The sequence below is a fragment of the Phoca vitulina genome, unplaced genomic scaffold (genome assembly GCF_004348235.1).
Source record: "Phoca vitulina isolate PV1807 unplaced genomic scaffold, GSC_HSeal_1.0 scaffold5, whole genome shotgun sequence".
In the NCBI taxonomy this organism is placed as follows: Eukaryota; Metazoa; Chordata; class Mammalia; order Carnivora; family Phocidae; genus Phoca; species Phoca vitulina.
The window spans coordinates 70,106,578-70,129,103 of NW_022589708.1; the positions used below are offsets into that span (position 1 = coordinate 70,106,578).

Consider the following 22,526-nt stretch of genomic DNA (forward strand, 5'->3'; position numbering starts at 1 on the left):
ACCAAGGAAAGGTAAAGAAAAACAAACCCAGCATGAATGGCAACCTTAATATCAGTTAAAATGCAATTCATGGCCAAAATTATTAATGAAGTCAAAGAGGAATAGCATGTAGTGGGGGAAAAAAATTAATCACTGAAAAAGCTTTGTATGAGTCATAAACACTGATAAACAACATAGCAACTATATATTATACATTTACATATATAAATATATACATAATATATATTATATAAATATATATGAAACCCTAGAAATACAAGAAAACATAGATGAACACATTTTTACTGTGGGATGTTTTTAATATTATTCTTTCAGAATTTGACAGTTCAAGTACACAATTATAGCAAAGATATAAGGGATTTGAGAAATACAATAAACTATACATTTTTTCTCTTCTTATATTCATGTAATATACAAATTAATCACATACTTGGCATAAGAGAAAACCTTGCTAAATTTCCCAAAACAAAGATTTTTTTTAAAAAACTTTGAACAGAAAGTCAACAATGAAAAGTTTTTTAAAAATCCTCTAATTATTAGAAAATTAAGAAGCCTCTTCCGCATAATGTCTGGGTCAAAGAGGAAATCAAAATTGAAACCACGAATTAAGTATCCAGCAGAGAATAGGAAAAAAAAAACATTATAGCAAAACCTATTGGATACATGGTGGGGGAGGGGAGGATTTATGGCCTTAAATGATTTTATTGTTTAAAAACAAAATAAAACAAAACAAAATTACACAAAGCCATGAATATATTATTTGGAACAATTTGGATCTTACTTTTTTTCATTATTGAGAAAATGATCCAGTGCTTTTATTGATTTTCAATTTTTTTTCATTTGAACTGTTTCCTTTATTTTTCTGTCCCATGCCAAAGTCACAGTGAGAGCGGATAAAGCGATCGAGAATTTGTCTGTCTGAAAATAACAAAGAAAAACAGGATGAAATTTTCCATTTAACTATTTAAGTGCTAAATAGAGAAATTCTAGGAAGGAGGCAAGTGTCAGATAATAGTAATCTATATTACTATAGAATTTAAAATAGAGACATTTGATGAGACCAAAATAATCAAAGGGTATATGTCTAACATCTAAAAAAGGCACAATTGTATAATTATTGATTAAAAAAGAGTAAGCTTAATAGTCAAAGGATCAGCATGGCTTCCTGGAAAGAGCATGGCGTTTTGAACGAAACTGACCTAGGTTTCCATTCTGCCTTGGTGAGCATTAGCACGTCATGTGACCTCTCCATTCCTTCATTTCCTCATCTTTGAATACATACAATAGGACTTACCTTGCACAGTTGTTGGACTGGATTAGGAATGCTGTGTGTGAAGCACCTAGACAGGGCCTGGTCCATAAGAGACAATAAATGGGGGCGCCTGGGTGGCTCAGATGGTTAAGCATCTGCCTTCGGCTCAGGTCATGATCCCAGCGTCCTGGGATCGAGTCCCGCATCGGGCTCCCTGCTCCTTGGGAGCCTGCTTCTCCCTCTGCCTCTCTCTCTCTCTCTCATGAATAAATAAAAATCTTTAAAAAAAAAAAAAAAAAAGAGACAATAAATGGGACAGCCTTACCCTTTATTACTGAGAACACAGTAATAAATAGCGATGACAAAAAAACAATATAGGCTTATTATGAATATTATTATATTCAAAACGCCGTGCTCTTTCCAGGAAGCCGTGCTGATCCTTTGAATATTAAGTTCAATATGGTTCCCAGAGTTTCTTCGAAGTGGGGGGCTGTTTTTCTGCCCACCAACTGTTGGTGTGCTTTGCTATCTTTGACTGACAACTGACCACCAGAGGGCCCTTCAGCTCCCTGGCCTCCATTTCCTCATCTGGAAAGTAAAGGAATCTTGTCTAGTTCTGAACAGCTACAGTTCCCTAATTCTCATTGCCTATATATAATATTTTTAATATTATATTTTTAAATATTATATTATATATTATAAATAAATATATTATAAAAATATAATATTTTTTAATATTACAGAGTAGAGCTGTATAATTTTTCTCACTCCTAGCAACTGTCATCCGTGCAGCAAAAACCAAAAGAAAGGAAGAATGCAAGTGGTACATGTTATCATGTTCAATGTCCCTGTTACCATGCTCAGTGTTAGAAATGTCAGCTGAGGTGTAAAGATCAGGAGTGTGTGTGTGTATATGTGTGTGTATGTGTGTGTGTGGTCCTGGCTTACTCTCCAGTTCTTCGTGGTTCTTTGTTTTTGTGACCTAACATCCCCACCCTACTCCATATCTTTTTTGACCTCAACATTGTTTTAAATTGAGGTATCCTTTTCACCAGTGAAACACACTGGTCTTTCACGAGCAGTTCGATGGGTTGATACTTGTGTGCATATAACCCGTACCCATATAATAAGATCACTGCCACCACTCCAGAAAGACCTGTCATGCTCCTTTCCAGTCAGCACCACTCCTACCCCAAGACAGTCACTGTCCTGATTTCTTTCATCACAGAGAAGTGTAGCCTGTTGGAACTCTTCAAATTAACGTAATCACACAAAATGTAAGATTTTGTGTCTGGCTTCTTTCACTCAGCATCGTGTTTTTGAAGTTCATGTTGACTACAACGATAACTGATTCTTTTTTATTATCTAGCATTATTTCATTTTGTGAATATACAAGGTTGTTTACATTTTGCTGTTGGTGGAAATTTGGGCTGTATCCAGTTTGGGACTTAAGAAAACAGTGGCTGCAGACATTTTTGTATAAGTCCTTCAGTGGACACATGTTCTCTTTTCTCTTGGGTAAATACCCAAAAATAGAATTTCTGGGTCTTGGGGGTAAATATAGGTTTAACTTTATGGGAAACTGCCAGATCTGTTACGAATGTTACAGTGATGCTATTATTTGATATGCCTACCAGCAATGGATTGCTCCATATTCTCAACATTTGCTAGTTTTAGTCCTTGTCATTTTAAGCCTAAAATGTCTCTATTTTAAATCTTACACCAAAGAGTTAATTTTAAATAAGCAAGCAAATGAATAAAAAAAAATACTCCTTATGCCAAAGATAAGCAAATAAGATGAATCAAGTTCAGCATGAATGAATAAAAAAGATGAGATGGTATCAAATTTAATATCAACTTAAACAACTGTTCAAAAAGGCTACCAGTTGTAATTCAAATGCTACCTGTATTTATTATGCATCGATGCAGATTCATGTCCCCATGTTTTTGCTTATGCTGTTCCCTCTGCTCCCTCTGAATGTCCCTGCTTCTGCTTATCATGTTGATTCATCCTTGATCTTTAAAAGAGGTTTTGGAGCAGCCTTCCCTAAAGCCCTTTCAATCCAGCGGGCTGGGAGTACCCCTTGCAGGCTTCTAATATACCCAAAGACTATTTTGATTACAGAGTTTATCACATTCTACCCATGTGTCTGTCTCCCACACCTGATGACAAGTTCTTTGAAAAGGAGGAATTGTTTTTTATTTATCTTTATATCAAGTGAGCATTACAGGTATTCAGTCAATGAAGTTCCTTGAGTCACTGAATATATTCTTAACAATACTGAATCACAGCCTAGGAAGAAATACCCTTTGGATAGCCATATGCATGGGAGTTTGGATTGGAAGAGATGGGGAGGAAGTGATAGTTGAAAGATTCTGAAAACCAGAGTTCAGATAATTTTGTCTTTTAAGGTGGGGGATAAGTAGGGAGATGACGGTCTTTACCAATAGATAACAGAGGCCCAAAGAGTAAGATGTTGGGTGGTCTGAATCACTCAAGATTAAAACAATTTTGAAAACAAAATGGCCACTGAATTCATTTAGTTCAAATCTCTCAAGTTATAATAGAGAAACTCAATACCAAATAGCAAAACATAGAATTATTGGAAACAAAGGGTTTGTCTTAAGCTGCTCCTCCTTTCTTATTTCCCTAGCTTCATTTTGTGTCTTCCTGGAATCTTCTCCATCCAACCTCACACCACCATCTCCCTAGCCCCCTGATTTAGGCCATGATGTTCCCCTCTCTCTTTCAAAATGTACCAGAACAGGTACCAATACTGCCAAGAGGGATAATCCAGTAAAATACTTTAAGCGAGGTAGTAATAATTCATTCAGCCTAGTGTATCTGCCAAGTTTTTTATTCTCTTGCATACTGTCTCAGCCCTACCATACATGAGCTCTGCTGAGACACTCACCATCCGGAAAGAATTAACATCCTCCCAGACGCTAATGACAACTAAATGACAAGAAAATGACGAGAGTTTTGGGGCATAAGAATTCAAAGGGAACCTCCTCCTTGCTTGTCAGCGTCTGGCATAGCTGGCTGATGAGTAGGTCATTCGCGTGCAAAACTAGGAAAGAGAAACTAAAACCCATAGCAAGCAGATCCTACAAACGTCCAAGTCAGTGCAAAATGTCAAGGCTCTGGGGCCTGAGCATCTGGGTATCTGCCCCCAGTGCCGTCCTAAGGGCACCAGGAAAGCAGGATACCTAAAAAGCAACCAAGGTCTAGATTGGCCCTAAAGCTACCTTGTTAGGTAATAGATCATGTGTCACTTGTTTGGGGAGGAAACCCAACTGGAAAAGCCCAACTGAATCAGCTTAGGCTAGGAATCTTGGAGAAGGTAGCTCCGAGTAGAGTAGAGGATGTCAAAGCACCTGCCGAGTCCTCAGTTCACCCTTGGGGGGCACCACTAAGGCTCGCTTACAGATCACACACACACACAACCGAGGACAGAGGTGCCGGCAGCCACCGTGGTTTTCCCATGCAGGCTGAGAAGCGCCAACTCCACCTGTATTGCAAGTCCCTGGGCAGATGGGAGCATCTGCTTTGGGCGCACTCTGTAGGGTCAAACAGATGTGGCTCCAAAGGTGAAAAGAACACATTACAAAATGCAGACTATGGCTTTGTATATACGAACCCGAGCTGGGATGGAAAGAATGGAAAGCAGGCTGGAGCTTGATGGGTAGCTTCTGCTCTGCCTTCTGGGAAGACCTGAGCAGCCGACCTCAAGGAGCCTCTTGGTTTCCTTCTGAAGTGTCACACTGGCCCAGAAGCTGCTGTTGAGAGGAACGAGGCTCCCAATGGCAAACACGGGCTTCTTCTGCTTGTGCCTTAGAGTGAGGCAAAACACCTGCTTCTGGTACTTCTTGAAACCCAACGTTCGAGCTCTTTTAAGGGCCTTTGGGTCATCAACCCTCAGTCTGCAATCATGGAAAGTATCCTCTTTCCCTCCTTACACACACATACACACACATGCACACCCCCTCGCCAGTCTTGCCTATAGCAGGGTTTCGGTTTCATGTGGGGCACAAGATCCTAGCATAACAGGGTTTCGGTGAGGATTTCAGAGGACCTAGCTCTTCTGATTATAGCTGGGAACAGGCAAAGGACAGAGATTGGGGACCCAAGGCAGGCAGGAGGCAGGGAGCAGTTGGAGGGTTACTGAGGAGCTGGTGGAAGTTCCAAGTTAAGCCTGACCAGAGGGCACAAAACAAGGCAGTGACCGCCACAGAGCCTGAAGCACCAAGTGGCAGGTATAAGATGGTCCATGGTGTGCGGGAAGAAATATTGGAACCTATATTTATAGTCTACATATTTATGTTCTATAACATTATACTGTATCGCTTTTTACTTCTTTTTTCAGCATTTAGTATGTTTTATAACTTACATAATACACTAGTTTAGTGGCGTATGGATACACTTTATAGAAATAAATTATGTCTGCATTGGAGCATGTGCTCAAAAACGGGGAGTAACAGGGAGTGTGATCACTAGCAGGGGATGCTGAGGGCAGCTGCTGGAAGAGTTTAGTTTCCTCTCCTCCACCTCCTAGTCTCTGAGTTGACATCTTACACATGCACAGACTGACCAGTTGCTCCTGAGATGCTCCCAAGCAGATTCCAGTCCCTGGGCCTGGAGCTAGGATAAGTGTTTGTTTTACAGCATGAACTAACACCGTCCTGAGAACGGCCTTTGCTCTTCTGGTGGATATTCTATGCAGAGATTCTCATGTACCCTAAAAAGCCTATCACCAAAAGTACCATCAGACAGGAAATAAAGATTATGCATAAAACAAAACTGTGAGACAGCATAAACACCCACAGAAGAAATCACTTAACTGTAATAAAACCAGAAATCATCCTGGAGAAATGCAACCACGGGTTGAAGGAGTGAAATGAGTGAGATCAGAAAGGAGTGAAAGGCTAGATGTTTCTTTTTTAATAAGCCGGGCTACTGTCACTGGGGCCTCTTTTAAGAAAAATTTATTTTCAGTGGGTTGAGGTTTACACAAAACTATGGGATTTCTTTGAGGCAATGTTTATCTTCTTGTGAACATTTAACTCCAGTGGCTAAACGTTAGGATTATTTCTATTTGGCATAAAAAGCAATGTATTATGATCTGTAAATTCATTCAATAGTAACTCAAGACCTCCTCCTACCTTTGCAGGAAACACTCTGAAGGTACTCTGTGACTTGGGAGGGAGTAAACGAGTTTAAAATCGTTAAGAAATCCAGATAGGTTTTTCCATAATCGCTTTGGTATGTAGTCTGCTTCTTTGTGCGTTCTTGACTCCTCATGTGGCTGCACAGCACAGCAGGGACTAGGGGGACACAGGGGAAGGAAAGACATGGAGGCTGTCACTGAGCAAAGAATTCCTGCCCTTATTTGCCAAAAGCGCCCCCAACAGCCATGAGCCCCACTTGGAGCTTAATGAGCAACCTTGAGGTACTGGAAAGCGAGGCACAGTAGGAGTAACTCTTGCCACGATTCAGGCTATGCAGAGCTGCTGTGACTCAGGACGGTTGCCGCGAGCAGTGGGGGTGACTGGGGCTGATGGCCAGAAACTCAAGTGTGACTACCATTCTCAGAAAAGTTCTCCCTGAAATCGACTCTTCCGCAGGTCAGCATGTTGGGATAGTAGCATTCACTACCTCCTTAGTAAACAAATGCCTTCACAGAAGCTTCTTTCCCTTTCGTACCATCTCCTGTGCAGATGTGGGCTGACACACTGAGGAGTCCCTCAGGGACCCAGGTGAGTGCGGATGAGTAGTGATGATATGTCCAGCCAGCACTCATTGCACATTCAGACTAATAAAGGTATCAGGTGCAAGCAAAACCTAAATCATTTATGTTTGATTCTGAGTATTGCTCATTTAATGTGGGTTCTGATAGTCATGGAATTATAATGACAAAAAAAAAAAGCAATGAAAACATGATGTGAGAACCTAATTTCTACAACATGCCTAATCTTTGTAAATCTTAAGGACACCTTAAATACTGCTTTTTGTTCCAGGTGTACCCTTTACAGGGACCACCGGCCGGTGGGAGGAAGAGACTGGTGAGGGTACTTTGACGCTACATCCTGAGAAGAGTGTTTATAAGGTCTGGAAATGTTTTAAGAAGAGAATATGGAAGATATGTAGCAAGATTTTCATAGAATAATTTATACTAGTTAACCTCTGTAGGAAGAAGTAGAACCAAAGCCAAAGTTTATGCAAGAGAGTTTCCAGATGTTGGGAACTTTCCAACAGTATCCAAAAATGAAAGAGTTGCCTTGGGGGGGGCACTCCCCCAAAGAGTGACGACATCACCCCTTGGCAAGGACGGGATAGAGGGGATTCCCACATGGTGTGAGGTGACTTCTAGGCTGTCTTCTAACCTCGAGATGCTAAGTTTCTATCCTGTGATTTTTGTTTGCAGCGCTACTTGATTCCAACTCCATGCCAGGAATAGATCACTATCTCAGACTGACACCAAATTATACTCTTAACCAGTAGCGTCGAGGTGGCTTGGCCATGGAACTTTTAAAAACTTTTTTGTTGAAAACAATAGGAATCAGGATCATAAAAGATCACTTGAATAGAATGGTTGTCAAATTTGAAGATGCTTGATGGATATACCATGTGGTTAAGCTTCCAGTGGATAATTGACAAGTCTAATGTGAGTCCTATCCGGTCTCTTTTTTGGTCATTTGATAGCAACTAAGTCCTTCCTTTTGTTTTATAAAGGGGAAGCGTCTGCCAATCCCAACAACTGCTTCCACCCTCCCCCATTACGCCCACCTTCCTCTCCCCCCGCCGCCAGGCAGAGCAGGTACTCATTTCATAGCATAAGCAATCAGTTCTTTTCCAAGGCTTACTCATTCCCTGGGTTTGAAGCTAGGCATAGTTTTGATTTCTTGCAGGGATGCAAGGGATCGCTGGCATTCTTCATAACCATTACCAAGATTACCTGCCAGGGCCCCGTGTGCCAAAGAATCTTGGAACAAGGACAGAATCTATGAAGTTGCTTTAAAAGATACAGGTGTACTTACCTAGACCTTGAGAAGCAACTGGTAGGCTTGAGTAGCATCCATATTTGAAACTAAAATCCTGCAACTCAGGAATTTTAGCTGGAACTTGGTAATTCCTTCGAAATTCAGTGTCTGCAGGTCGGGGAAGTAACTTTTTCCATTCCAGAGACATGGGAGAACTTTCCTTAATCTTCTGAGCTGGGGTGGGGTTACAAATGCAGAAGTCCTTGTAAGCTATTTAAAATAACATCCTATTTTCCCATTTTGCTTCTGGCAATTCCAATTGATCACACTAAATCTGCTCTTCTTGTATTTAGAGGTACAATCAATGTAGTTTTTATGGATATTTCAACCAAGAAATAACTTTCTGCTTTATCAGGCACAGGAAGTATACGCTCCAATGATTAGAAGCAGCTTCTAATGAAGATATCATATGTCAGTTAAGAGTGCTCTTTTGCTCTGCTGGGTGGACACAGAAGGCATTCCTCTTTCCAGTAGGCCTGCCTAGTCCCTGGGGCAGGGGTGGGGAGCAGAGTGAGAGATTTTAGATAAGGCTAGGGTTGACATATAAAACATAAGATGGCAGTTAAATTTGAATTTCAGATAAATAATGAATAATTTCTTGGTATAAGTGTGTATAAGTGCTCATTGTTTATCTACTATATATAATTATTCAAATTTAACAGGCCATCCTATATTTTTATTTGTTAAATCTGGCAGCCCTAGATGGGACAGTGCATATCATCAATTTTCCATTACCTGGAAAAGAACCACTTGAAGCTTATCCCTTACTGCTGGAGGGTTAGGTAACATTGTTGTCATTGGTGGACAATAGCACTATTATTTCTTTGAAATAACTCTGCTAACGACTAGTCATTAAATATAATCCTTAAATATCTATGAAGCACCGACTGAATGCCAGTTTCCACAAACACTACCAGATAATAGAGGACTTGCAAGCCATCTCCCTTAGAATGAGTTCATCCTTAATCCTTGCCATCAAGTGTTGGTTCAGAGGCACATCATATATAACGCCAACTTTATTCAAGACAAAAGTGTTGAAGACATGGATATCATGCACTATATCCAAACAGTGCCAATTACTATTGAAACTAAACTTGAATCTTGTTCTGAATTCATTCTTCAATAGGTCTTTTCAAAATAAATTCAAATGTACATCAAACAATATATCATGTTATCTACTGGCATCCAAGAGCATTTTAATATTGATTTTTAAAAAATGATCTCTGTCTAGACCAGAAGAGTGAGAGAAAGTTTCACTACATGCTGCCTCTTCATTTAGATGACTCAGGAAAAGAGGACGTGATATTCAATGGGCCTCATAATGACCTCATACACTGCCCAAGGAGAAGACAAGGTTATAGGGAAGAGGCAACTCTAGGGCTTAATATTGGGACATCCTTTAAGATATTTTGGAAAATCATCTGGTATTGTTCCTGGTAAGCACCATCTATAACTTGGTTTGTGTAAATTGGTAATAGCTTTACAGGAGAAAAACAAATTCCTGTTGAAGTACTTGATATGTATGCTTATCCTTCTTCCCTAGAGCTACCACTCAATAGCAAATGTTTTCAGTTCCTATATGTGTTCTGTGCCAAAATTAAATATAATGTAGTCATTGTTCTACCTTGATACAACCTCAACCTAGTGTGATTAGAAAGACATATACAGGACAAACAGATATGGAATGTGATGTCTTATAACCCTAACACTTGAAACCATGGTTCTCACATGGAGATAATACATCAGACTTACCAAGGAAGGTTTTTACAAAACATATTTGCTGAACCTCCCAGACATTGAGAAGCTCTAGAAGTGGGGCCCAGGCACTTACACTGTGAACAAGCTTCCCATATGCTTAAGAATCACTCCCTCAGAGCCTTCAATAGGTGCTACAGAAGGCCAGAGAGCATACAATGAGCTCTGTTAGGGGAGGGAAGGAAGACAAGAATTAAAAGGCAGACACAGCAAAGGATGTGCTTTGATGATGTGTCAACACTGAAGCAAAAGATGTGCAGTGTGTTTTTGAAGTATGGTCTGGCTGGCAGGAGTATAAGATATGCAGGGCAGGGAGAAGTAGCTGAGGGTGAAGCAAGAGAAGTGAGGAACCAGTTTGCAAATCATCTTGAGGGGCTGGTCCACGTAGACCATGACGAACCAGCATAGTGGAGCAATTGGAGATGAAGACTCAGAAAAGACAAAAATCAGGGCCTAGACTTGCTGAGTTCCTTTGAAGATAAAGATTGTCTTACTCTTCATTGCTACCTTAGCACTTATTACAGTAACAGACCTCATTAAATGTTTATCAAATTAATGAGGGAGTGAAAGAAAAAATCAGGAACAATCTGAACCACACTCTAGTGACTATGTGATAAATGCTTACAGTAATCTTTAGTTCTTCTCAACTAATGTTTTTATTGCCTTTATAAAATTTCATGTTAATGAGTTCCTTTAGCATTATTAAGAAGAGAAGTTCTTGATACAAAGGATCCAATCAACCCCTGAAGTCCCCATAGTGGTACTGAAGTTTGGACGGACAGGATAACCATGACTCAGAGCTAAACAGACCCAATGCTAACAGCACTTCCAAGGCCTGGACTCCTCCCAGGGAGCCATCTGTGTTCCTCAAGACCTCACCTCCCACTGTTTCTTTTCCTCTTGATAACAGTGATACTACACTAGCGTAGCTATAGCCCAAAGAGAGAAACCGGCCCATTGAAGATTAGTATGGCATTTGCAGAAAGGCCCAGTTCAAAAGTACATCTACAGCAAGGACTATTCAAAACCACTGGGACCACTGGTCACATAATCAACAGCCAAGTGAGAACTAGTTCTGCTGTCCTAATTCATCAAAGCCAAGTTCTCCAAGCCTGAATGTGAAACAAGCACCCTTCAGTGCTTCTCACTCATTTGCCTTAATACCATAATAAGGATACAAAGCTAAGATATGGTCCCTGTGTTTCAGAAGCTTAAAGCATTAGAGAAACAGGTGCAAAAAAAGAGAATTGCAATATTAGGTGATAAACACTGCAAAAGAGATTAGAATAAGATCTATAACATATGGGAGGGCCACCGATCCAAACTTGGAGGATCAGAGAAGATTCCCAGGAGAGAAGTGAAGCCTATATTTAGACTTAACTTATGGGTAGACATAGGCTAAAAGAAGGGAGGGACAGGTGTTCCATAGGAAGGAAGCAGCGTGTGCAAAAGGCACAAGGCTGCCAGAGGCATGGTGAGTCCAGAGGAAGGAGGGCAGTGGGTCTCATGGAGAGTGTCGGGGGTGGCAAGGGAGAATGTTGGCACAGCAGGCGGGGACCAGATTGCACAGACTCACATTAAGGCATTTAGCTTTTATCCTGAGGACAATGGGGAGTCACTGAAGGGTTTTCAGCTGGAAGGTGATATCAATTTGCACATCTGGAAACTTGCTATGACTATAGGATGGGCTGTGGATTGGAGGTGACAAAACTGGAAAAGGGAGCTGGATTAGAGGTCATCCAAGGAGGAGACACGGGTAGCAGTGGCTTTGGGGAGGAAGAGAAGCAGATGGAGCTAAGAGATTTAGGAGAGACTCTTGGCAGGTCTTGGGTATTTATCTACACATGGGGAAATGGTAATTTGTGCACACTGAAAGGACTTTGATTAGAAGCTCGAAGACATCTTTTAAGAATGCTGACATTTCAAAAGTCTTCCCATCACCCTTAATGTTTATCTGAAGTATGGAGGTCTTTTGATTCTGTACTCATCTAACTTCAAAAAGTGCACTTCCCATATATTTTTTCCATCATTCAGCAAATATTTACAGAGCGTCTCCTCTACACCAGGACTAGATTATATATTTTGCACTAGATTCTGAGTGAATAAAGGCCTTTGGGGCACCCACTGAATAGTGAAGGAAAGAGCAAAACAAAAACAACAAACAAGAATCAGTAAACAAACAACTGAAAATGCAAGGCCCTAGAAGGTAACAAATGAGGTGGTGGCACCCCTCTTCAGATAAAATAGTAAGGAAAGCTCTCATAGGCAAGGTGACATTTAAGCTGGAGTCCATAAAATGACACAGTAAAATCACAAAAGGAGCTGGGAGAAGTACAATGCAGGCAAAGGGGACAGCCTGCACACTGGCTGAAGGTGGGGGAAAAAATTGACATCCTATAGGAATTTTAAAAAGGCCCATGTGGCCGGAGCCTGGTGAATGAGGGGGATGGAGCGTGAAGGAATGGTGAGGAGGGAAGCAAAGTCTAGACCAGCCTTGCAGGACATTATGAACAGAGAGAAGGAACTGAAACTTGGATTTTATTCAAAGTGCAATGCAAAGCCAGTGAAATAAAGCAATAGAATAATATGATCCAGTTTAGATTCATAAAAGATCATCTATACCATATTTGGCTCCTCCTTCCCCAAATTTCACCAGAATGATAGTATATTAGAGGTTAACACATTTTTAGAAGATGGAAATCAAACACAGATGTGCCAAATGAATTAGCAAAGTAGAAGAAGCTAAAACTAAGTGACTGCCGAAGGGGATAACAGAACAGTGAGCTAATCTACACTATAGAACGCCAACAGGCTTCTGTAACAGGTACAGGGGAAGGCAGGTACTGCAGCTCAGGCTGAAAACAAGAGGCTTGGGTGAAAGCTTATATACAGAGTGAATAGAGTTCCTGCACCATCTTCTTAACTTCATGCAGTCATTTGGCCGTCCTTTCCTAACCAGAAGTTTATTAGGTGCAAAACTGAACCAAAGAAGCTCTGGATGCCAGGACATCAGGCACAGTGGAAGGTGGGTGTAGTGGGATGCCCAACAGGAAAAAGAAGTGTTCAGTGAGAATCTGCACAACATGCAGGAAGATCCCAGTTACCTCCCCAATCCTGGTCACAGGCCAACAGCCAAGTGTTTATCTCCCTGAAGAAACTGACCTTTAAATACAGGCATTTGGGGGTTTCCCAACCAAAAGAGAGCTTATCAACTAATCACCTAAGTCAAGCACCAGCTAACAAGCCCCATCTCTGTATGTAGCTTCCAATCAGAGTTGAGTATCTCCCTTGTAGGTTTTGTGAACCTTAGAGATTAATATTTAGCATACTCTCACTTCAAGAAAAAGAAGTGTCCACAGAATTGAGACAAGTTTTATTAGTGTGATAGTAAATCTGCCTCTGCTCTCTTGTAAATATGAAAAGACCAAATTTTCATTAGACCATTAAAATGCTCAGAGAAAATAGAGACAAAGCAAGGAATAGATGAAAATGTTGAAAATTAAATATATCATAAATATCCTAAAATTTGGAAGAGAATTACTACATGTATAGAACAAGAACAGAATGCTATTTAAAAAATAATCATGTTGAGGGCAGGGGTCTATATATTGCAGTAAATATGCTTATTAATTTTATTCTTCAAACAAAAAAAAAATTAGCAAGAGGAAGAACGAGAGCTTGGACATTAAAAATTCAATAGAAGAACTACATTAAAAGGTAAAGAATTTTTCAAGTTAGCACAAGAAAAATACAAAGAGAAAGATACTAGGAGAGAAAAGGTAAGAAAATTGGAGGATCAATCCAACTAATAGGAGTCCCAGAAGAGAACAGAGAAAAGAGATGGGAAAAAAGTAGGAAGGAACTATGCAGGAAACAATGCCCAGAATTGAAGGACATGACTCTAGCTTCTAGAGCCCCTGAATGTCCAACATAATCAATGACAAAAGATTCTTACTAATGCATACAGCTGTGAAATTTAGAATGTCAGGAATAAAGAGGATCTTAAGCACTTCCAGAAAAAAAAATACAACAGGATCAGGAATCAAAATGGCATCAGTCTTCGACAAAGAAATTCTGGATGCTAAAAGACATTTGGAGGAATGGATTCTAAGGGAAAGTGATTATCATCCTAGAATTTTATATCCAGCCAAACTATCAGACAAGAGCAAGGAAGAAAAAAAGGACATTTCTAAATTGGAAAGAACACATTCAAAAAAGTTCCTCCCATGTACTCTTTCTTAGGAAACTACTGGAAGATGTGCTTCAGCAAAACCAGGGAAGAGGGACAAGAAAGAGGAAGAGGAAACAAGATCCAATGCAGGCAGGCAGAGGCCAAAGCAATTCCCAGAATGATGGAAAAGGAAGTCCCAGGGCACTGCTGGGCAGCAAACCCACAGAAAAACCAGTCTAGATTAGAGGAGAATGATGAAGGGTGTCAGAAAGATCATCTCTGGGAAAAATACTAGAAGTGGTAGAGTGTTTGAAACTGTGTTGGGAAAAAATCCTGGTAAGTATGTGACAAAGTATTTGGAAAAAATTAGTGACAGGAACATATAAGACTAAGCATATGAAAAAAAAATTCAATTATTAACTCTGGTAAAAAACAAAACAAAACAAAACAAAAAAAAGAAAGAAAGCAAAAAGGAAAGGAAACAATCATAAAATACCACCTGGCTCAGCAGTGAATGTTTACATAATCATATCATCATATCACCACAATATAAACATTAGCAATTGAATTAAACAAGAATTTGTAATATAATTATAGGTACAACTCTTTGGATTTTGCAGTCACATTTTCTTGTCTCAGTATGAAAAGTCAAAGAAATTACAAAGTACCTGTGTTACAGCTGGTTCCTGTTGACAGGCTCAACAGGAGAGAATGGATGGAAAGGGTGTGATAAAGAGTTACAGGAGAGCCAAATCCTCAACCACCATAACAGGAAGTCAATAATAATGTCTAAAATTGATGAATCAAAAATAGCAGTATATGCATATTATTTTAAAATATGGAGGATTACATAAGAAACAGTTGAAAGGATTGAGATGATTACCAATGGGGTCAAAGAACTGCTGTTATTTTATAATAAGCCCTTATGTTACTATTTGATTTCACTGTATGCATACATTAGTTTAATAAAAGTAAGTTTTAATTTTCACAAATAGCAATAGAGATGAACCATGAGAGACTATGGACTCTGAGAAACAAACTGAGGGTTTTGGGTGGGGGGGATGCCTTAGCCCAGTGATGGGTATTAAGGAGGGTGTGTACTACATGGAGCACTGGGTGTTATACGAAAACAATAAACTGTGGATCACCACATCAAAAACTAATGATGTATTGTATGGTGACTAACATAACATAATAAAATTTAAAAATAAATAAATAAATAAATATAGCAGTAATTGGAAACAGCATGTTTAACTTGACCCCTTCATCTTCGTCATGTTCTTTCATCCTCGTTTTTCAGGCCAGGAAGGCCTTTCCTTTAGGCTCCATGTCCTACAGCATGCACCCACAGCATTTCCCACATGGTCCACCTTTTCATACTTGACTGTCTTTGTTTGCCAACCTGCCTTTTCCTGTGTCTGTACTGTGAGTTCCTTGAGAGAAGAGACTGTATCTGTGCTGTTTACCACTGCAACTCCAGTGTACAACACATAACCAGGAAAAGGAGAAAAATGAACACGTTTACCTTTTGCTCTGTCCACAAAGTCTCTTCTAGTATTGGAAATAAACTGGTTTGATATTGCCTTCCTAACCTCTTCCTCTGTAGCAGCGATTTTCCAAGGGAGGTAGCTCTTTATTGATGCTGCTGATTGACCTTGAGGTAGTGTCCAGAGAAAGAAGTCCTATCAATACAGACACAATTTTTAAGAAAATTCACATGGGTTCCTCTAATGGAATGAACACTCTGTGTGTCTGTGTGTACATATTCTTCTGGGTCCTTTACACCCAGCTACCACACTGCAATGTATGCAGGAGCCTGTCAATAGGAACCATCAGTTTACCCAGCTGTAACACAGGTACTTTGTAATTTCTTTGACTTTTCATATTGAGACAAGAAAATGTGACTGCAAAATCCAAAGAGTTGTACCTGCAACCAAAAATCTCTAGCTAAGACCAGAGGAGAAGACCCATGCTAACTCTGGCTCTAAGTGCCCAAGCAGACAGCTGCTGCTTTCACTCAGAGCCCCAAGCTTTGAGAGACACCCTGCCTCCCATGGAGAGGCCTCAGAATCAGCCTGTAAGAGGGGGAGGGCAGGCCCTTTCTCCTCTTTGCCTGCAAAGGAATTTTATGATTATGAAACTTGAAACCTCCAGGACCTCTTTCCACCTTCCCACTCTCTCATAAACTTGCTTCCTATTTCCCTGAGAAAACTGAAGCCATCTGACGAGGACCTCCATATACAGCCCACCACACTGCCACCCAGCCACCACATCTGCACTCACTTGTGCTGTGATGGGAATGGAGTGGCAGGTGCTCCTAGCAGGGCCCACCACATCTGGTACGCCACAGCCCACTGCCTTTAGTCTACTCCGGCCCAGGACCCCCAAAATTCTCACTTCTCTCCGGGAACTTCCATTTCTCCCTCTCTTTGGTGTCACGGTCGTCAATATCCAAACTTGCCTCCAATTCTCTTAGAAGAGAAAACTCTCTCCTCATTCCACTTTCCCCTCTAGTTATTAAGATATTTCTCAGTCTGCCTTTGTATTAAAATTCCCCAAAATAGTTACATATATTCCCTGTCCCCAAAATGTGTCTTTTAAGTGTCTTTTAATCTTCAGGGCCCCTCTCCATCCCCTTCTTTCCCTTATAATCTATCGAAGAAACCAAGCCATTTGATGTGTAGAGGTTCCCACACTACAGATTGTGTGGAATGCATACTCATTGTGCAGGTTAACAAGTTCCTCTGTTCCCTGTATTTCCTGCAATTGGCAGCTAGATCCAGAGACTGACTTACACTCAGAATAGATCCCTTTGGCAAGACTGTATTTGGCGAGGAGGATCATTACATACAGCTTTTTCTCTTTGTGTGATGTTAGCAGCTGTTGATGCTTAATGCCTAGATTAATGGATGCAAAGGGGTGATATTCCATCATTTCCTTTTCATTTGTTAGCTAAAATATGTTTATAAAGAGACACTTCCCTCATCTACCACTTGGCTTACCAGTGGCATAGTTCATATAGATAAGGCAGAAAAAAAAGCTTGATTTTTTCCCCCTTTGTCAGTTTTTAAGATAATGAATTGGTTTCTTATCCTCTGAAAGTGTCCCCAATTTCTTTTTAAAGAACTCACAGATCTAAGCATATTTGGTGTGTTTCAATCTATTGCATACATTATCCAAATAGAAGCTCAAATCATTTTTGGCCTGTGGGCACCTCTTTAATTTTAATATAACTCTAGTAGTTTTTTATGGGATTTTTTCCTATGTGGCATGACATGATGTTCCAGATTCATCTTGCACATTTCCCACCCCAGATCTGGACTCAGCCAGTTCTCCAAGAAGCCCTCCATCTCACACTAATCAAGCATTCTTCCACCACAACTGCTCTTGTCAAGGCAACCAAGGAACTCTATTCTGCTAAAGTCAATGGCCAACTCTATCCTCATCTTCTTTGACCTGCCAGCAGCATTTCACACAGTGGTCAGTCCTTTTTCTTCATTTTCTTCACTTGGCTTCCAGTACAACACACTATGTTGGGTTTTATCCTTCACAACTGGCTGCCCCTTCTCAGTCCCTTTTGCTGCTTCTTCCATTGGCCTCTTAATGGTGAAGTGCCCAAGGTTCGGTCCTTGAACCTCTTCTCTTTTCTAGCTTGATGATCTCATCCAGTCTCATTTTCTACCTGACTGCCCACACCTGGATGCATCATAATTGTCACCAATATATCAGCCAGCCCTTGCTTCCCACCACCCTTTCCTTGAAGGAAACCACTAGTTCTACATTTTAACTCCCAGGGCAACTGTTCTTTAGCAGCAGATCCTCTCTGTTAGCAGAGAAGGAGCATCTTGCTAGTCTCATCCTAGTTCAGGCCCTGAGCCACAGTCAAAACTATTCAATGGAAACAATAAATGGCAGAGCAAGAGGGTTCAGCAGAGTAAACAATGCAGCACACCCTCAACTCAGGTCAAGGGGAAGAGCATTCACGTGCTGGAGCGGCTTCAGCCTGGTGTGGAACCCTCATTGGTTGAAAGCACAGAGGGCAGTCTGCCTCACTACTGCTCATCGGCTGAGAATGCACAGGACACCCTACACTCTAGCTCTCATTGGCTGGGAACCTTCAACATACCTAAAGGGAAAATAAATGCTTTGTGTGTATATGTGTGTGTGTATGTACACAAACACAGTATAATATTGTAACTAACTGCTTTTCATTAATTTAAAATCTTAAGGCAAATATTTAAGGGGTAAATTCATTAAAATAAATGGGTGCCATGAGGAACCAAGTTAAACGGGGTATTTATGTTCTAATGAATCCCAAGTCTACATCTATAGCTCTCCTCTTCCACACAAACTCCAGACCTGTATATGCAACTGCTTGTTGGACATATTTACAACCAATATGTCTTCAACTGAACTCACATTTCCCCCATGCCCTTTCCCACCAAACCTGGTCCTTCCCACGTTCCAGCTAAGGAAACAGCAGCAGCATACACCCAGATGTCCAAGTCAAAAACGGAAACATCATCCTTCATTCTTCTTCCTTGTCCTTTATATCTTTTCAGTAGCCAATTCCTGCCCATTCTACCACCTTATTATCTATTGAATGCATCCAGGTGGCTCCACCCCACGTGGCACCATGCCAGGACAAAGCCAAGTAAATGAAATCCTTTACTACAATTGAGCATTGCTTTCTGTGGTGGGAGAAGGCTATACAGTGCCAAGGACACAAAGGGAGTATCAGTTACTTCCATCTAGAGGAGAAGGGAATTAGAGATAGCTCTCTTTAAGCTGCGTCTTAAAGAATGTATAAATTTCCTTGGTGGACAGGAGAGGGATTCTAGATAAAGTAAACAAAATGACAAAAGATATGGGAGTTTGAGAATGCATACTGCCAAACATAAATACTTGTGAGTGCCGGCATTGCTGATAATAGCCAAAAGGCGGAAACAACTCCGATGTCCACCAATGAATAAACGAATGAACAAACTGTGGTATACACATACAACAGAATATTATTCAACCCTAAACGGGAACCATAAAAAGAATGAAGTACTGATGGAAACTACAGTGTGGATGAACATTGAAAGCATTATACTAAGTGAAGAAACCAGACACGAAAGGTCAATATTGTATGATTCCCCATAAAAAATATCCACATAGACATCCACATAGGTCACCCACACAGACAGAGAGCAGATTGGTAATTGCCAGAGTCTAGGGAAGAGGGAAGCAGGAAGTAATTTCTTTTTTTTTTTTTTTTAAATTTTTTTTTATTCATTTGACACAGAGAGAGACAGCGAGAGAGGGAACACAAGCAGGGGGAGTGGGAGAGGGAGAACCAGGCTTTCCACTGAGCAGGGAGCCCGATGTGGGGCTTGATCCCAGGACCCAGGGACCATGACCTGAGCCGAAGGCAGACGCCCAACGACCGAGCCACTCAGGTGCCCCAGGAAGTAATTTCTTAATGGATGTGGGGTATCCTTTTGGTAGATGGAAATGTTTTGGAATGAGATAAAGGTGGTAGTTCCAGAACATTATGAACATACTAATTGTCAATGAATTCTTCATGTTAAAATGGTTAATGTTGGGGCGGCTGGGTAGCTCAGTCGTTAAGCATCCTTTGGCTCAGGTCATGATCCCAGGGTCCTGGGATCGAGCCCTGCATCGGGCTTCCTGCTCAGTGGGGAGCCTGCTTCTCCCTCTCCCACTCCCCCTTCCCGTGTTCCCTCTCTCACTGTGTCTATCTCTGTCAAATAAATAAATAAAATCTTTAAAAAAAATGGCTAATGTTATGCCCTGTGAATTTCATTTCAATTTTTTAAAATCTTTTTAAAAATTTGGAGGATAAGGGAGAAGTGGTTAGAAATAAATGTGAGAAAGTAGACAAAACATAGTATAAGAAGAACCATAACTACAGATGGAGGATTTTTTGGGATATACTCAAACTCTCATTCTTATGGATTACTGGTACAGTATTAAATTCAATAGATATGTAGATATTATCTTACTTGACTGGGGTGAGATTTGTGTCTCCTGATTCCTCTTGAAGTCCCGTTTTTGATCAAATCTTCTTTCGAATATGTTTTCCAAACATACTCATCATTGTACTGTGTCTGGTTGGGAATAGGGTCACTAAGTGAATATGTATATCCTAGTCTTCTGATACTTTTTTGGCTATGAGAAAAGATAGTGGAAATCAGAATAAGGGATTAAATACCAAATCTCACAGCAGGACTCATGTCAAATAATTTTGCTTATTACATTTTTTTTTAAAGATTGGCTGCTTCAAGACTTGGTGCCAGAAATAATTTAATTTCCAGATTCCCTTGAAAGAAACAATCCTGTATCTTAGGATGGCTCTTCACAAAAGTATGGGAAGCCTAAAATGGAATTTAAAAGAACAGTCATCTGAAATTCAATAATTTTTTTAATTAATTTTTTTAAAGAGCTGGTACTCTCCTCTATACACCGTACTTCAACGTAACCAAATACCTGGTGAAGAAATGTTTCTCTATGGAAGTGTTCCAGTTAATAAAAGGAAGATACAGAAGAACTGGGATATCACTAGTTTTCAAGGCCCTAATGAAACCATGCATCCAGGCAATGATCACCAGTTCCTACTCACAGTTCAAGAAGAGGTTTCATCAGCTATCACATGCCCTGGATAGACATACACAACACCTAGTAAATATTTTTGTCAAAACACCCAGCTTGAACCAGATGAAGCCTTTGAAATAGTAGATTAAAGGAAATACATGAAAAGAGGAATATTTTAAACAACACAATGGGGCTGAAATCAGAAAAGTCCGGAACAACAATCTGTTTCTTCAACAAAGGAATTCTCAGAAAAGAAAAAGAAGGGGAACTTATAGATTAAATGAGGTTAAAAAACAATAACCAAGAGCAATGTGCAGAACATATTTGGATTTAATTTCTAACAGACTGGTTGTTTTTTTTTTTTAATTATGAGACATTAGGGGAAAATTTGATTGCTGATTGGCCATTTGATACTAAGGAATTATTTCTTTTTGAGCTGAGACAATGGTATTGCATATTTTTAAGGAGTCCTTATCTTTTAGAGATACATAAAAATAATATTTGGAATTAAAACGATAAAATGCCTGGAATTTGCTTCAGCATTATCCAGCGGGAAGGCTAGGTAGAAGGTATACATAAAAAGTGTCCTTGTGTTGATTATTGTATTTGGATAATGGCTAGGGATTCATGGTATATTCTTTTGTGTACGTCTAAAATATTTCATATTGGCTTTTTCTTTAAAGAAGCCTGGGTTTCTTTAAAGACAGCCTAGGTACTGTCTATAAGAAACCAAACATCTGGAAAGTGGGATACATCTGGATGATGGACGATTTTACTTGTCATTCAGATGTGTAGGCTCAGGTAGGACTGTGGTCCTGAATAAAACTGAAGTGATCAAAGGCACATGAAGATTTTCCAAAGGCAACACAGCACAGATAGCTTGTAATCCAAATTCCATACCCTTACCTTGGGCTTGCCTTTGCAGGTCTGAGAGGGTGGGGAGGGCGTAGGGAAGGGGGATGGCGGAGGGAGTGCATTGCTCTAACCAGGGCATGTGGTCTGTGTGGGGATGTCCTGAATTTAAGTACATTGTAGAGTGCTATGGCTAAGAGTAATGTGTAGTTTTTCATTTCCTAACAATTACAGAATGTTCAGCCCCCTTTGGGGGGGGGGAAGCCTCTGAGAAGAGAGCAGAGAATATAGAGTGCTTCAAATGACTCTTTCCACCACATATTTAAAGTAAACATTTTTTTCAGCTTAAAAAAAAAATCCCTAAGACATGTCATTAGCTAGAAAGAAAAGCATCTCTGAACAGGTACAGGGCAGCAATGCTGATTCTTTTGAATAGAACCGGAATCTTTTCTGAGACTAGCAGATTTGAAAGATTCACTGGGTAAAACTGGTACATAAAAATTTTGTTATTTTTTTCCTTCAGATTTTGTATTCATCAATCAGGTACTTAAGTCTTATTTTTTTAACCCAAACACATTATGAAATATTTAATCCAATGCAGCCAGTCCTCATTTTATCTATATTGTAAAATATGTAATGACACATGGCAGTATATGCTGGCTTGCCAGACCTATTAATTTTCAGCATGTAGAACTTTCTCTCTCATTAAATGTATAGTAAATGTTTGATTTGTATCTATGAGAGAAGATGGATGTTAGCTGAATCTATTGTGGCAATCATTTCACAATGTATGTAAATCAAACCATCATGCCGTATGTCTTCAACTTATACAGTGGTGCATGTCAATTATTCCTCAAT

The 22,526-nt window shown here is 40.1% G+C and overlaps 1 protein-coding gene across 1 annotated transcript in view; it reads right to left on the reverse strand.

Moving 5' to 3' along the window:
- Positions 1-488: 488 nt before the first annotated feature.
- Positions 489-22,526, reverse strand: part of TEX26 (testis expressed 26) — a 29,708-nt gene continuing 7,670 nt past the window's right edge. The window contains exons 3-7 of the mRNA XM_032403247.1: positions 20,228-20,393; positions 15,745-15,901; positions 8,291-8,467; positions 6,416-6,577; positions 489-918 (exon numbers count right to left, since the gene is read on the reverse strand). Coding sequence (XP_032259138.1) covers positions 791-918; positions 6,416-6,577; positions 8,291-8,467; positions 15,745-15,901; positions 20,228-20,393 — 790 coding nt within the window. The 3' untranslated portion in view covers positions 489-790. The remainder of the gene's footprint in view (positions 919-6,415; positions 6,578-8,290; positions 8,468-15,744; positions 15,902-20,227; positions 20,394-22,526) is intronic.